Source organism: Anopheles maculipalpis, chromosome 3RL (assembly GCF_943734695.1).
Source record: "Anopheles maculipalpis chromosome 3RL, idAnoMacuDA_375_x, whole genome shotgun sequence".
Taxonomy (NCBI): domain Eukaryota; kingdom Metazoa; phylum Arthropoda; class Insecta; order Diptera; family Culicidae; genus Anopheles; species Anopheles maculipalpis.
In genome coordinates, this window is record NC_064872.1 from 88,249,570 (window position 1) to 88,262,564 (window position 12,995).

General features: G+C 43.0%; 7 protein-coding genes across 7 annotated transcripts in view; 3 read left to right on the plus strand and 4 right to left on the minus strand.

Annotated features, from left to right (window-relative positions):
• LOC126561506 (importin-7) overlaps positions 1–12,995 on the minus strand; it is a 431,061-nt gene that overhangs the window by 186,760 nt on the left and 231,306 nt on the right. The window lies entirely within an intron of this gene.
• Positions 992–1,902, minus strand: LOC126563038 (uncharacterized). The gene is made up of 3 exons (XM_050219647.1): positions 1,715–1,902; positions 1,530–1,652; positions 992–1,448 (listed from the first exon to the last, which is right to left on the minus strand). The coding sequence occupies exons 1-3, from the start codon at positions 1,835–1,837 to the stop codon at positions 1,092–1,094; spliced, it is 603 nt and encodes a 200-aa protein (XP_050075604.1). The 5' UTR covers positions 1,838–1,902; the 3' UTR covers positions 992–1,091.
• On the plus strand, positions 3,505–4,247 carry LOC126563058 (general odorant-binding protein 67-like). Its single transcript, XM_050219668.1, has 3 exons — positions 3,505–3,626; positions 3,684–3,806; positions 3,882–4,247. Exons 1-3 carry the CDS (start codon positions 3,522–3,524, stop codon positions 4,239–4,241), a joined length of 588 nt encoding a protein of 195 aa, XP_050075625.1. The 5' UTR covers positions 3,505–3,521; the 3' UTR covers positions 4,242–4,247.
• Positions 4,951–6,162, plus strand: LOC126562925 (protein THEM6). Its single transcript, XM_050219526.1, has 3 exons — positions 4,951–5,117; positions 5,548–5,762; positions 5,824–6,162. The coding sequence occupies exons 1-3, from the start codon at positions 4,964–4,966 to the stop codon at positions 6,160–6,162; spliced, it is 708 nt and encodes a 235-aa protein (XP_050075483.1). The 5' UTR covers positions 4,951–4,963.
• Positions 6,797–7,462, minus strand: LOC126563039 (uncharacterized). The gene is made up of 2 exons (XM_050219648.1): positions 7,235–7,462; positions 6,797–7,171 (listed from the first exon to the last, which is right to left on the minus strand). The coding sequence occupies exons 1-2, from the start codon at positions 7,460–7,462 to the stop codon at positions 6,797–6,799; spliced, it is 603 nt and encodes a 200-aa protein (XP_050075605.1).
• Positions 7,881–8,544, plus strand: LOC126561156 (uncharacterized). The gene is made up of 2 exons (XM_050217102.1): positions 7,881–8,360; positions 8,431–8,544. The coding sequence occupies exons 1-2, from the start codon at positions 7,881–7,883 to the stop codon at positions 8,542–8,544; spliced, it is 594 nt and encodes a 197-aa protein (XP_050073059.1).
• On the minus strand, positions 9,925–11,187 carry LOC126562673 (death-associated inhibitor of apoptosis 1-like). The gene is made up of 2 exons (XM_050219236.1): positions 11,159–11,187; positions 9,925–10,843 (listed from the first exon to the last, which is right to left on the minus strand). Exons 1-2 carry the CDS (start codon positions 11,185–11,187, stop codon positions 9,925–9,927), a joined length of 948 nt encoding a protein of 315 aa, XP_050075193.1.

Genomic DNA, 12,995 nt, shown 5'->3' on the forward strand with positions numbered 1-12,995 from the left:
CACGTTTACGCTTGTTTCTTCATTCAAAAGTAAAATGTTTTGCAGAATGAATGTTTACAGCGAACACGATAACGTTTGATTGAATAATTACTGTCTTTTTTATTGCTTTATTTGAGCAGCTGAGCAGCTGATGAGCGTAGCTTTTGATTGCGTGTGAACGGAAAACGCAATTTGAGGGAATGGCATTAAATTGCCCAAAAAACAAGGGTCATTAATTTATGGAATTCATTATTAAGTTACTGTACTGGTGGTTATAGCAGCAAAGGAAGAAAGAATTAATTGTCCGCGCAAAAATTTAGCAACTTGTTCTAGAATTGTAGCTACAATTTGCATTAATAAAAAAGCCAGTTTTAATTGAAGTGGCAAAATATCGAGCTCGCGGTACATGTTGTGTACATTTGAATGAATCGAAATAACCTTTTTTTTTTCTTTCAAGCGACAACTAGCGTACGATACGAATTTTTGCACTAAAAAGCTTTATACCCATCAAAATACTTTTTTTTCTCTGTGTTGGAATCTTATACTTGTTCTAGCTAATTGGCGACTTTACTCGTAAATGACTGTTTGTCAACAACTCCATTAAAATCTCCCTTGACACGGTTGGTTGCTATTTACTCAACGTGTTAGTTACTTTTTTATTCTTATGCATGGCGCAGGCATTTACTATGTTTTTTTTCCGAAAGCTTTTGTTTGTCAACTGATCCTTTTTCGATTAACATAAAATATTACAATGAATAAATTGAAAGAAATAGTTTTCGAACGATTTTATAATTCAAAATATACATTAAAAATCATTTAGTTCGCGATTTCGTCATGTTCGGCAGATTGCATACCTTTTAGGCGAAATTTTCAAACAGCCACAAACAAAGCAAGCAGTGCTGCACATTGCATACATTTAGGGGCTTACAAAAACGTTAGTTTTTCGAACTTTCGAAACAAACGTTAAATTCAATCTTTTTTTATTTTAAAATTATTCTAAAAATCCTACTCGTTTAGTACTTTGCACAATACATAATTTATTCTCACTAATACTCTGCCTGCTACACTGTTTGCCACAACGAATTCTTCAACAAGCTCATCGCGCGAAGCCCCTAAATCATCGGACACATGCTACCGTACTCCCTCAACTTGTTACAGTTGTCGTTCACGTTGAAAACGGACGACGGACACTGGGCAAACATCATCATGCCCATACACCGCAGGATAGTGCCGGAGATTGGATGACAAATCTTCTCACCCTCGAAGCTCGGTTCCAGCTTAGCACCGGCCTCAATCTCTTCCTTTTTCTTTTCTGCGAGCTCAAAGCACGCGTTTGTGGCATCGCGCACCAGCGCCATCCACTCGGGCTTGTCCTTAACCGCATCCATAAACATTTTCGACAGATCGTCCCGTTTCAGCATACCGTCCGCGTACATATTGGTGGTGTTCATGGCACACTCAGCAATACACTGCAGGGTTGAGAGAGAGGATATCGTTCCGGGGTAAGTATCATTCTGAGAGCCGATATTTTATCTTAAGCACAAACTTACACAACCACGTGGAATGCCTTCCATCTTAAGCTGTTTCTTGGTCTGCTCGCCATACTTCTGGTAGCAATCCATCATGATCGTTCCCTCGACGAGCATCGGTGTCGGACAACATTCGGCCGGGTTCTGGTGAAAGGAAGAGCTCCAGTTAGAGATCGCATCTGAACGTGCATCTGGTGTAAACTCACCGTATCAACGGGTGGTCCTGCTGCACAAGGATTATCGTCCGCTGCGTTGGCCACCTGCATCAGCGCTCCGGAAGTGAGTAAACACAGTGCCAACTTTAGCACGACGTGCCGTTGCTGTCCCATCGTGTGCTCTGTTCGACTGCAACTGAGATCGACGTCCGATGGGTCGCTTTCGTTTTTATCCCAATATCCGATCTACTCATCCGGCAATGTCACACCGCACGATCGGCGTATCCGCACGTGAGGCGATTCAGTTCGGAGGGGCGGGTTTTGTGCATGGCTAATGATCGTTCGCCACTGATGAGTATGCATCATTATGCGTATTTGCCACATGCACAACAAAGCCGCTCAGACAGCAGGCATGGGTAGTAGAAAAAGCCATGGAAAACATGGTCGTCGTAGGCTCGTTAGCAAATGTCAGTAATGAAACTGCCTGAACGGGGTAGGGAAAAAAAGTGTCCACTCATTGTCCCCGGGGAAGGGGATAAGCGATTTTCATGGAGTTTAAATGCAAAAATCTGGCGCTTTGAATGTTGATACAGAAAAGAGTTAATAATTGATGGGTTCGAATGGGGATGGACCGTAGCCACCGTAGTACTGGCTCATTCTATCTCTGTGTCTGTGAGTGCGTGTGTTCTAACAATTGTTGATTTATTGCAACCCACACGGTAATTTAGGAAATAGTCAACAGTAGGAAGGTTTTATTTACTTTTTCAACCGATGCAGGGGATTACTGGTAATATGATTGATTTTATGAAACATAATAAACTATGACAATTGGAGCGCCATTTCAATAGCCACTAACTGCATTTAAACCCTCAGGATGCTCACCTGAGATTCGACTGTTTGTTTAGTGTTCAAATACTAGGAAAAGAAAACCCTGCATTTAGCTGCGCCACAGCATTAAGTTGTGGCGCATTGATACGATGAATGCCAATTTTGTTTGTTTGTAATGCATCTGATATCGTCCACAGTATTATTAGCCGGGTGTAGCCTAATCAGCTTAATAATCAGGCGAGAGAAAAACGCAATATGTCGCGATCACACCCTTTATCCCGTAACTGATTACTAAACTGCTTCTCAATCATAAACACAAACCTCGAAGGGTAAAAAGATCAAGAAAATTTTCTTGTTTATTGATCTTGCTATCTACCGCTGGGCCTAACCCTCCATAATTTCATGATATCGAAAGCATTCCTTTCTATAGAACTGATAAGTTTAAACCATATTTTCAAGGTAAAACCACAGCCCTACCTACCTATCTAAAAATTTAGCCTTTCTGATTAACTGTTGCTTTTGTTAGAATGCTATGAAACCATCTGACCTGACATACCTTTAAGTGAGTTATTTTATCCTCTTCTTGGTTTAACGACCTCTAAGGTCATGCTGGCCATCGAAATGGCATACTAGGCACCGGGCCGCCCCAAGTTTTATACTTGGGGCTATACTTGGGGAGTCATTTTATACTTAGAAGCATTCTTCAATGTCTCTTCCAAACCTGACAGACATTTCCGCTAGAAATCTGACAGCTCAATCAAATCAAATTTAGTATTAGCATTTGTATGTGCCTAATTAAAGACATAAAAATGACACTAATAGCACATAGTTTATGTTAAGTTCTTAATCAAAACAAAGTGTTAATAGTAGAGTTGGCGTTGATGACATTCTATGACGGCAAAGGTTAAAAGATGCTTTCATTGAAATTAGTTTCATGAGTTGACTTCACGTTCACGACTGGATAGTATAAAAGCTCAAAACGATGCTTAGATAATTTCAAAATTCGCTCCTATCAACGACACAACGCATCATGATGACCAAAAGTATCATCTCAATCGTTACACTTAGTCTCGCTATCGGTTACTGCTCAGTGTTTGCAGATAACCCCTGCCTAAAAGGACCTCCAGTTTCAAAGGTAAGAACGTCTCTCCTTACTATTGTAACTATCTAACGTTGCTGAATTTCCTCCCAGAATGCGGCCGAATGTTGCGTTACACCATTTCTCGTAGAACCGAGTGCCTTCATGGCTTGTCATTCGAAGTGGATCGGTCAAACCAAGCGCCAGATGGCGCTGGAAGGGATTCCACGTGGTTGTGTAAGTATACCGGTGAGCTATTCGTTTTTCAATTCTCTTGTTTTACTCATATCCTTCCCTCCTCCAATCACTTAGTGCGTAGCGGAGTGTGTAATGAACGCGACGAATCTCTACTCCAACGGCAAACTCGATCGTAAAGCACTGACCAAGCTGTATCTGGATTCTACCAAATCGATGGCTTCCGAATGGAAACAGATTACACTGGACGCAATCGATGGCTGTTTCAAGATGGCGGACTCAATCAAGGATGAAATTGAGGCCGGTGCTAAGCTAACGCCAGCATTTGAAGGTGAACAGATCTGCCACCCAATATCGGGCACTATTTTGGCGTGCATGGGTATGACACTGTTTGCCGAGTGTCCTGCTAAACTGTTCACCGTGAACGATGATTGCAATCAGCTGAAAACGTACCACAGCAAGTGTCCCTTTTTGTAGATGACTGTTAAAGATGGCCTTGTCATGCCTTTACTAATATAATTATACAAACATTAATAAATATCGCACCTGTGCACTGTTTGCAAATCTTAAATTAAATCTGCCATGTTTTAAAATTTGAATTGACCGTTAATCTTTCTCATCCTCAGCTCACGTTCTCACCGAGCTGTTTACACGCTGCGCTTTTCAGCTGTGCGCTTGTAGTAGTGTGTTCAAAAATGAATCCGAAATGCACGCCAATATCGTTCGACATTACAGATCGTAGTAGCGCATGCGCTACCATAACCAAAACAAACCGCCATGGCCTACCCGTTCGTCCTTGCTGTTCGCTACCACCGTACATATACTTCCGTTTGCAAACACACACACACACACATTCCCGACCAAACTGTCATCTGGATACCGTCACTGCGGTCAGATTTCCATCCAAGGCATCCAATCATTGACCAATGCAGGAAGGAACAAAAGGATGATTTGATCGGAGTTGAAGCAAGAAAAACAAAACAAAAAAATTTAGTGATACTTAGCTTCCCGCTTGAACGGATTGATTGGCACCCGAGAAATGTGAGCACTTCATCGGAACGCATCGAACACAAAAGGAGCGTGCTGGTATATCCACTTGGTAACAGCGAACATACAAGTGGTGTGCTTCAACAGGACGTTTCCAGCTTTTCTTAGTGCACGGCAAAAGTTAAACCAACTACAACAGCAACAACGCAAGAATGTTGTGTACGGCGCTAGGAATTGTGCTCGGCGTGATGGTCTCACTGTATGCCTTATTTGAGCTGCACTACTTTCTGCGGATGTGCCTTTGCGTGGTGTCGGCGCGCTATCTCAAGAAGCGGATGCACATACTGGACACAGGAACTGTTGTGGGTGAGTATCCTTTTTTTTAAAACGCGAATTTTACAACAATGTCAAACAGCCAATACCAATAGTTCGATTTTTCTTGAAGAAAGCCCACCCAAAAGCGGGCTTATTACGAAGCGCGGTATGCTAAATTTAGCACAGCAGTAGTTGTGTGGTTTCGATCGGCTGCCGCTTGTGATTGGAGCAAGCGGCAAGCAAGCGATTAAGTCTTTTATTGCTTGTTTTCTTTCTTTTGCCCATTATGCATAAAACATGTGTAGAGAATTCGTGCTTTGCTTGTAATCGATACCATTCGTTACGATTGCAGTCGAGGAAAGATTTGATTAGGATCGATATGTATCTATTAAAGAGCTCTCCAAATAGACCTTAATGTCTTAAAGCTCAAAGAGTATTTTGCCTCCATAAGCCACTAATGTCTTCATTCGCATTTTTGTAGGACTTTGTCTAACGAATGACATCGACACACTGCTGTACCACATGAACAATGCGCGTTATCTGCGTGAAATAGACTTTGCACGTGTAGATTTCTACGAACGGACATCCCTCTACCGGACGATTCGCAGTAAAGGTGGTTCCGTAGTGCAGGGTGCCACCACCATACGCTACCGACGCTTTATTCGTCCCTTTACCCGCTTCACGATCAGCTCACGGGTAAGTAAACCGTTTCCATATCAATAGCGATCGTGTGACGTGAGATCGATTATCCCCGTAGATCGTCTACTGGGACAATCAATCCATCTTTATGGAGCATCGGTTTCTCGGCGGTACGGACGGATTCATCCACTGCATTGCCCTCTGTCGGCAGCGTGTCATGCAATGTTCGGTAGAGGACGTTATGGCAACGCTGCTCAAGAGTGGCATCAATTTGCAGAGCGCCACGAAGAAATTACCGACTACCACCACCAGCTCGACGGAGTATCTGGAAAAGGTGGAAACGGGTACGAGCGGTATTGATACGGCAAGCCTTTCCAAGCCTGATTTACCACCCGAGGTGGCCAAGTGGCTCGAATGGAATGATATTTCCAGCGCTAGCTTACGTAGCGAATGTTGAATGGTTTTAAACGAGGTTCGAGACATTCCACAGAGCAAGAGTACTTCAGATGTCGTGTCCCGCTTTATTGTTGTGCACAGCCAACTCCTTAATTCCCTATCCCGGCAGTGATTGTCCCAATTTGCGATTAAGGGCCAAAGTGTTTGCTTGTCGTATCACACCACACCGTAGGCGGATATATGTGCCGCACTCTTTAGAGCACACTCCCACGATCCCGATCCTAAGCATACGCTATCTTTCTATCTCTCTCTCTCTCTCTCTCTCTCTCTCTCTCTCTCTCTCTCTCTTTCTCTCTCTCTCTCTTTCTCTCTCTCCCTCTCTCTATCTATCTCTATCTCGTTGTTGATCCTTCTCTGGTAGTTAACAAAATGGAACTAATAAGAATAAAATCTTTCAAGCAAAGTGGTGATCAGCCTTGCTGCGATCCTTACTCTAATTTCAATACTTCGGTGTCGTTTGCTTCGTTTTCAATTGTTTAAAGTCTTTATTGCTGACCGTGTAGTTCGTTTTGGTTTTTTGCTGGTGCGCTGAGTGACAGCAACCAGTAGGAAGCCGCATATATGTATAGAACCCATCACCCAAGATTGTGTCGACTGACAACGTGCTGAGGCAAACTTTTCCAGCCGCACCACCTCTACTGGCGCAGAGCGCTGAATGGGCAGTTCTTCAGGAACTTCCAGATGGCGTCACACTCCGTCGTGGTCGAGCGTAGGTTAACTGGACATTCACTGAACACCGTGGTGTGGATACAATCGACCAGGAAGCTAGCCTCCGGATTGCACACCGTAGCTCCCTTGCCGCCGGTTTTCTTCTGTTGTGCAACGGCCTTTCCGAACTCCTTGTCCTTCTTAGTAGCCTTCGCCGAACAATCCTTGATTGCCTTGCGGACCACGCTCAACCACGGGCTGGTTTGTGGCAGGCTGTCAATGAACACGCTGTTCAGCTTCTTCTCGTCCAGCTCGCCACGATTGTAGATGCCGGTAGTGTTCAGGATGCACTCGGACATGCACTGTGAACGGAAGACATACATACATTAGTCGTTTCTGCTGACGGACGGCCAGCAAATACTCACTTCCGTGTTGGGCATGCCACCAGTTCCCTTATCCGCAGCATCCTTATCGATGGGGAACTTCTCAAAGCAGCTGCTCACGATCGACACGTCCAGCAGCTTCGGGATGGTGCAGCAGGTGAATGGATCCGTCTTCAGATCTAGTTTGCCGCAAGCGTTCGGTACACCGGCCACACTAACCAGCAGGGTGCTGCACACGACCAGGAAAACTTTACCGTAAGCGGGATTCATGTTGTTTCGATGCGTTTGTGGGAAGGTGTTTGCTGTGGGAGTACTGATGCTGATCCGTTGCTGGAATGATTCCACCATCATGGACGGTAGTTATTTATACTCCACACTGCTTCCGGACGCACGCACGTTGGGTAATGGAATTTTAATAGAAGCCTATTTGGAACAAATCTCTTTCGTTGACTCACCATTCTATTCGGTTTGCTGTAACAAGTGTGAAAATTGTTCATTAACCACATTATTTTGACTATTGTGTCGTTAAACACCTTCACCACTTTACGGTCCATTACTCACCAGTTTCAAACCTGATGATGATGGTCGCGCTAATGCGAACCCTCTTTCTTGTCGAAACCCGATTGAAAGTTTATAAAAAGCATTCAATCTCCCCCGTGCATCCACAGTTTTTGTGTGCTCCAATAACATGACACCATTAGCGACCATCCTTTCCTGGCTACTGTTGTGTGCCGTTTGTGCACTGGTACTTCCAACCGCACCCCAAGAAATCTACGGAAGCCCGGAAAAACTGCAAGCCGCACTGGATAATTCTTCCTGCCCGGAAGCGCTGACAGTGCGGGACGTAAGGCCCCAAACCTGTTGTACAAGCTTTCTTAGTCTCCATAACGTCATCATCGAATGTCTGGCAAAGCCCCTCTCCAGTACGTCCTGCATCGGGCACTGTTTGTTGCAAAACTTTCGGGCACAGAAAATTCTCGTCAACAGCATGTTGACCCTTTCGAGCCTGATTACCGTGGGACCGAAGCTGTCCGCTCACTACGAGCAATGTCAGAACATGCTGTTCGAGTTTGTCGTGGGCAATACGTTCGATGGAGACTTCCGGCGTATCGTGTGTGACGAGCGGCTGGAGCGGTTCTTCGAGTGTATGGTGAAGAGCTGGTTGCAGGTAAACAGGCGCCGATCGCTCTAGAGTGGCCGTTTTTTTTTTAACACACATTTTTACACTTCTTTTGTAGGACTGCATGGGATACGACGATTCTAATGCCAGGTGCGTTGAGCTGCAGAAGGTTGTAAAGGGCTCCACGTGTAGCATGCGATCGTTCTTCACACACTCGGTTACCACGAAGTAGAGTAAGTGCGGCTTACGACGCCTATGGACATTGTCGCATTGAAAATAAAACAAACCTGAAACGAGCTTAGTTTGAAAATCAAAGTTTAATAAATTTGCAGCGTCAACACTTTCTTCAACAAATTTTTCTTTCATTCAAACGGATTACGGTTGGGCACCATGGATATACGCTAAAGCTTCAAGCTCAGACAGGTCATATCTGAAGAATATCATATCGTAGAATATTATCTAGGTGAAACGTCAAACAATGGACCGTTTGCGAATCAAACCGCTCTGCAGCCAGATTCCGTACCAACATACCGCCCGATGTTCCCACACTATCAAGGAGAATCGGCACGTTTATTGAGCTTCAAGGATTGGCCTAAAGCGGAAGATATGATAAGAAATAAGTTCATTTTCAAATCCACATTCCAGACAGGTTTATCTTTAGATAAACCTGTCTGGAATGTGGATTTGAAAATGAACTTATTTCTTTTATCTCTTGCGTTTTATTTTTAACTTGTCCTTGTGGTCAAACAATAAAAAAAAACAGACTAACTCTATCAAGACCGTCTTTCTGACACACTGACGTTCCTCGGAATTTAGGCGGGTTTTTGTGTTTCACTTCTTACAACTTTATTTTGCCACTTTCGTTTTATAGAACAGTGATTTTAAACTCCACGTTTGGACTTAGCAATTTGGACTGTGTAATTGGAATGTACTGTGCGATTGAACTTTGTAATTGAAACTCTGATTTCTAGCTCCGCGCGAGTTTCCTTTTATATGAAATAATTACATATGCTTGCGCTTATGGGCATATTTAGCCTATCCGCTCCGTTATGCATGATTACACTTCATTATCCTGCTCTATCTTCTGCATTATGCGTACGTGACTTTTGGCGTACTTTATGCAATATCGTCCTTTCATGTTTTATATCCTACTGCGCAATCGGATGAACTCTCTTAAATTTTCCCTACTTAAATAATTATTTCCGATTAGAACACATTGCACTTGAATGTCTAATATTTATGTGCATCTAATTACATTTGTTTGTGTTCTGATAATGTTTAACCTAAAATTTTATACTGTAATAAATAATTTCGTTTAAGTGTGTTGGGGAATACGATCACGCTACTTCTAATGCTATGGTCACGCCGACTTACTAGAGTCGAAGATACCACGTAGTTGGATAGTAATTCCTCACTACGAGAGAACAGCCCGGATGGAATCCAAACATCGGTCCTGCCGTGTGAGGATCGGTGCTGTTGAGGCGCCTCTACCATCGGGTCGAGTGTTCTGTTTTATTTCTCTAAAAATTAAAATTATTAAAATAATTAATTTCACTATTAACCCTAACATTGCACATCCCCATCCTATAAGCCAAAGTGCGCACAGTAGTATCTACGAAAGAAATATCCGTACGACGTTGGTGTACTGCTCGTTGCACAGTGGACATTTGGTAACGGAACTGGCACACTTTCCACACGCTACCACGTGCCCACACGGCATGAAAACCGTGTCATACGGTCTGCTGTAGCAAACCTTACAACTTTTCTCATCCGTCACCTCATCCTCGGAAGCTTCATTGGGTTTCGACACAACATTAGCTTCGGCCTGTTCCACGCTGCTATCGTTCGCTGTCGTTTGCTTCTGACATTGGCGAATAAAGTCTTCTGACTTCATCAACTTCACATAATAACATCCACTGAAGTTGGCTGCATGCTCTGTCCACGGGTCATCTTCGCTCAGCCAGTTTCTTAGGGCACTACCGCAGCAAAAGCACTGCACAATGTCACTCTTTCCGGTGTAGAAGAAACCAGCGTCGGCCAGCTGTTCTGGCGTTTGTTTCATCGCTTTAGGCCATTCCTTGAAGCTCAACAAACGTGCCGATTCTCCTTGATAGTGTGGGAACATCGGGCGGTATATTGGTACGGAATCTGGCTGCAGAGCGGTTTGATTCGCAAACGGTCCATTGTTCGACGTTTCACCTAGAAAATATTCTACGATGTTCCACTGTGGCTCATCCACAGCACCAGTTACATCCGGAACTAATTCAGCTAGCTGGTTGAGAAAGTTTGGATCGAGCGGTACATTCGTTGTTGGATGCTTTGTCATCAATGGACAATGGCGCGACCATTTGAGGTGTTCCTGAGGCACCACATCGGTTTCTTCCCAGCTTCCAAGCTCAATCTTACAAAAGTAGCAGCGCACTACATCATCTCTTCTAACGTAGTAGAACCCCCACCGAGCTAGATCGCTCGGCTGAATGTAAGCAAGTGGCCAGGATTCAAACGTTCGCAACCGATCCACCTCTTTGTTAAGACTCACTGCAGGTATAGCGGTAGTGTCGCGTAACAATCGATTGTCATATCTTTCTACATCAGTATCCATATCCCGTATACTCTGTTAATTTCATTTACGTTATTATCCACTTGTGATATAGCCGCTTGTAATCGATGTATAGTTTTACTGTCATCTATGGTTGATGGCCAACTTCTTTTCTTAGCACTCGTCTGTACTGCCCACCTGATGAACTACATAATAAATAATAATAATTTAATGAATAAGTAAATAATAAAAAATAAAAAAATTATAAATTCAATAATAAATGAATGACATCCGTAAATGGTAAAGTTAATCGCTTTCCCGAATCGAATCCTGCATGAGATAATGATTCTTATGCTTATCCATGGTTTCAGTGACTGATATTGTAGTTGCCTTTCCACTGCAGTTGATCAAAAGAGTAACATTCCACGATGTAGCTTATCTTTGGTTTTGGTTCATATTAAAAACAAAGCTGGAAGAAGCAGCGTACAGCAGGTGTCATGTGAGCCCCACAGATATAGAGGTCGAATGGAATAACGTGGCACTACCATATTAGGAAAGCACAAACCTATAACTGACGTACGTGTTTCCGAACTTAACTAAGTTAAGTATCCGCTTTGATATCCAGACATGGAAATTGAGGTGAACCGATGCATTCAATTGATCCACACTTAATCCCTGCAATAGGGGCATATGTAACATTAGTGATTTTAAATTTGGCACAAATTATTTTTTTCACATCATTTACACTAAATTAACCATGTAAAATAGGTTTAAGTACCTTGCTCTTTTAGCACTTAATAGAGTTATTCAGTTATTCTTCTAGCACACACCTAGCACTGTGTCCACACTAGGATATGAACATCGTGAAATACTAAAACTAAACCACCATAATTACCTTCTCAATTGCGGCATCTGGTAGAAATGCGTTCTTTTTTTTTTTTTATTCATAAAGGACGGCCAGGCCGTATTGCTAGAAATGTGTTCTAAACATAGCAAAAATAACACTGACAACTTAATGCATCAAGCAGGGGTATTTTATGATTGATTTCGTATCAGTTGTGTCTGATTAGATATCATGGACTTGACACGTCGTTAAATTGCTAGCACATAATCGAAGCGTAGCATCATCAGAAAGCGTAGTTATCAATGCGCCTAGCGCAGTTATAAAAGCCCCGTGGTAGAGGCAACAACAGCACTGGACTTCACACGGCAGCACCGGAGTTAAAATCCGATCTGGGACCATTCCTATTTACAATGAACGGGAATCTGTAGTAAATTTTTCAGTTGTATTGAAATCAACGTCTGAGGATCGCTACGGACTAGCAATACTGAATTGTCCAAAAGATATTTTTTGGTTTGAAATGTCCATCTCGAAACTTCTGTAAATCTTCCATTATTACCACATATTCGCATATGTGGACTGCTAACGTCACCAGCCCGTGAGTCAACAGTAATGCCCTCTCCGTTGACACGACCACTCAAATTGCCCACTCTCGGTCTTTAATTATTTGCATATCCGCAACTTCGCAGTATGGTTGGTTCAGACAACTATGGAAACCTGGCCATGTATTACGGTGCAAAATTTCAACCCACACACACACTCTGTGCGTACCATAATGCGTTTTAACTGCCTATTGCTACACCGCCACCGCTACTACTACTACTACTTGTCAAATCTTTGACATCCAAAGCATCACCCACAATCGATCGCTTGATCTACTGGCACTACCTTGGCATGTGATAATTGTCCACCAACTCGAACGCTTCTACTAATTATCGGTTGTTTCGAATATCTGTCGTCGTCGACACCTGTCTGTGTGTGGCGTGATATCGATTTCTTCTCACGTTTCATTACAGGAGCGAATGAAAATTCCTTCTCGCAATCACTCCCACCTTCAATTGTAAGGGCCTCGTGCGTATTGTAAGTGGATAAACAATGGCGAAAACAAAACGTGGTTTAAACAGACATTTGTGACTGTGGGAATTTCCAGTAACATTATTACAATTGAAGTATACAGTTTTAGCGAAACAAAACGAATCATGATGAGTTGAGAAATATTCTGCTGAATTGGTTGGTCACCGGACTTCAATCGATTCCATTATCATTGATTAGGCATGCTTAAACCTGATTGTATATCAAAATT

Excerpts from the sequence above, each read along its gene's own strand:
- LOC126563038 (XM_050219647.1), bottom strand. The coding sequence starts at position 1,837 with ATGGGACAGCAACGGCACGTCGTGCTAAAGTTGGCACTGTGTTTACTC. Across the intron at positions 1,653-1,714 it reads CAGGACCACCCGTTGATACG|AACCCGGCCGAATGTTGTCC; the intron begins GTGAGTTTACAC and ends TCCTTTCACCAG. Across the intron at positions 1,449-1,529 it reads AAGGCATTCCACGTGGTTGT|TGTATTGCTGAGTGTGCCAT; the intron begins GTAAGTTTGTGC and ends TCAACCCTGCAG.
- LOC126563039 (XM_050219648.1), bottom strand. The coding sequence starts at position 7,462 with ATGAATCCCGCTTACGGTAAAGTTTTCCTGGTCGTGTGCAGCACCCTG. Across the intron at positions 7,172-7,234 it reads GTGGCATGCCCAACACGGAA|TGCATGTCCGAGTGCATCCT; the intron begins GTGAGTATTTGC and ends TTCCGTTCACAG.
- LOC126562673 (XM_050219236.1), bottom strand. The coding sequence starts at position 11,187 with ATGCAGGATTCGATTCGGGAAAGCGATTA. Across the intron at positions 10,844-11,158 it reads TCGATTCGGGAAAGCGATTA|TAACAAAGAGGTGGATCGGT; the intron begins ACTTTACCATTT and ends TGCAGTGAGTCT.
- LOC126563058 (XM_050219668.1), top strand. The coding sequence starts at position 3,522 with ATGATGACCAAAAGTATCATCTCAATCGTTACACTTAGTCTCGCTATC. Across the intron at positions 3,627-3,683 it reads AAGGACCTCCAGTTTCAAAG|AATGCGGCCGAATGTTGCGT; the intron begins GTAAGAACGTCT and ends ATTTCCTCCCAG. Across the intron at positions 3,807-3,881 it reads AAGGGATTCCACGTGGTTGT|TGCGTAGCGGAGTGTGTAAT; the intron begins GTAAGTATACCG and ends CCAATCACTTAG.
- LOC126562925 (XM_050219526.1), top strand. The coding sequence starts at position 4,964 with ATGTTGTGTACGGCGCTAGGAATTGTGCTCGGCGTGATGGTCTCACTG. Across the intron at positions 5,118-5,547 it reads GGACACAGGAACTGTTGTGG|GACTTTGTCTAACGAATGAC; the intron begins GTGAGTATCCTT and ends GCATTTTTGTAG. Across the intron at positions 5,763-5,823 it reads GCTTCACGATCAGCTCACGG|ATCGTCTACTGGGACAATCA; the intron begins GTAAGTAAACCG and ends TTATCCCCGTAG.
- LOC126561156 (XM_050217102.1), top strand. The coding sequence starts at position 7,881 with ATGACACCATTAGCGACCATCCTTTCCTGGCTACTGTTGTGTGCCGTT. Across the intron at positions 8,361-8,430 it reads TGGTGAAGAGCTGGTTGCAG|GACTGCATGGGATACGACGA; the intron begins GTAAACAGGCGC and ends CTTCTTTTGTAG.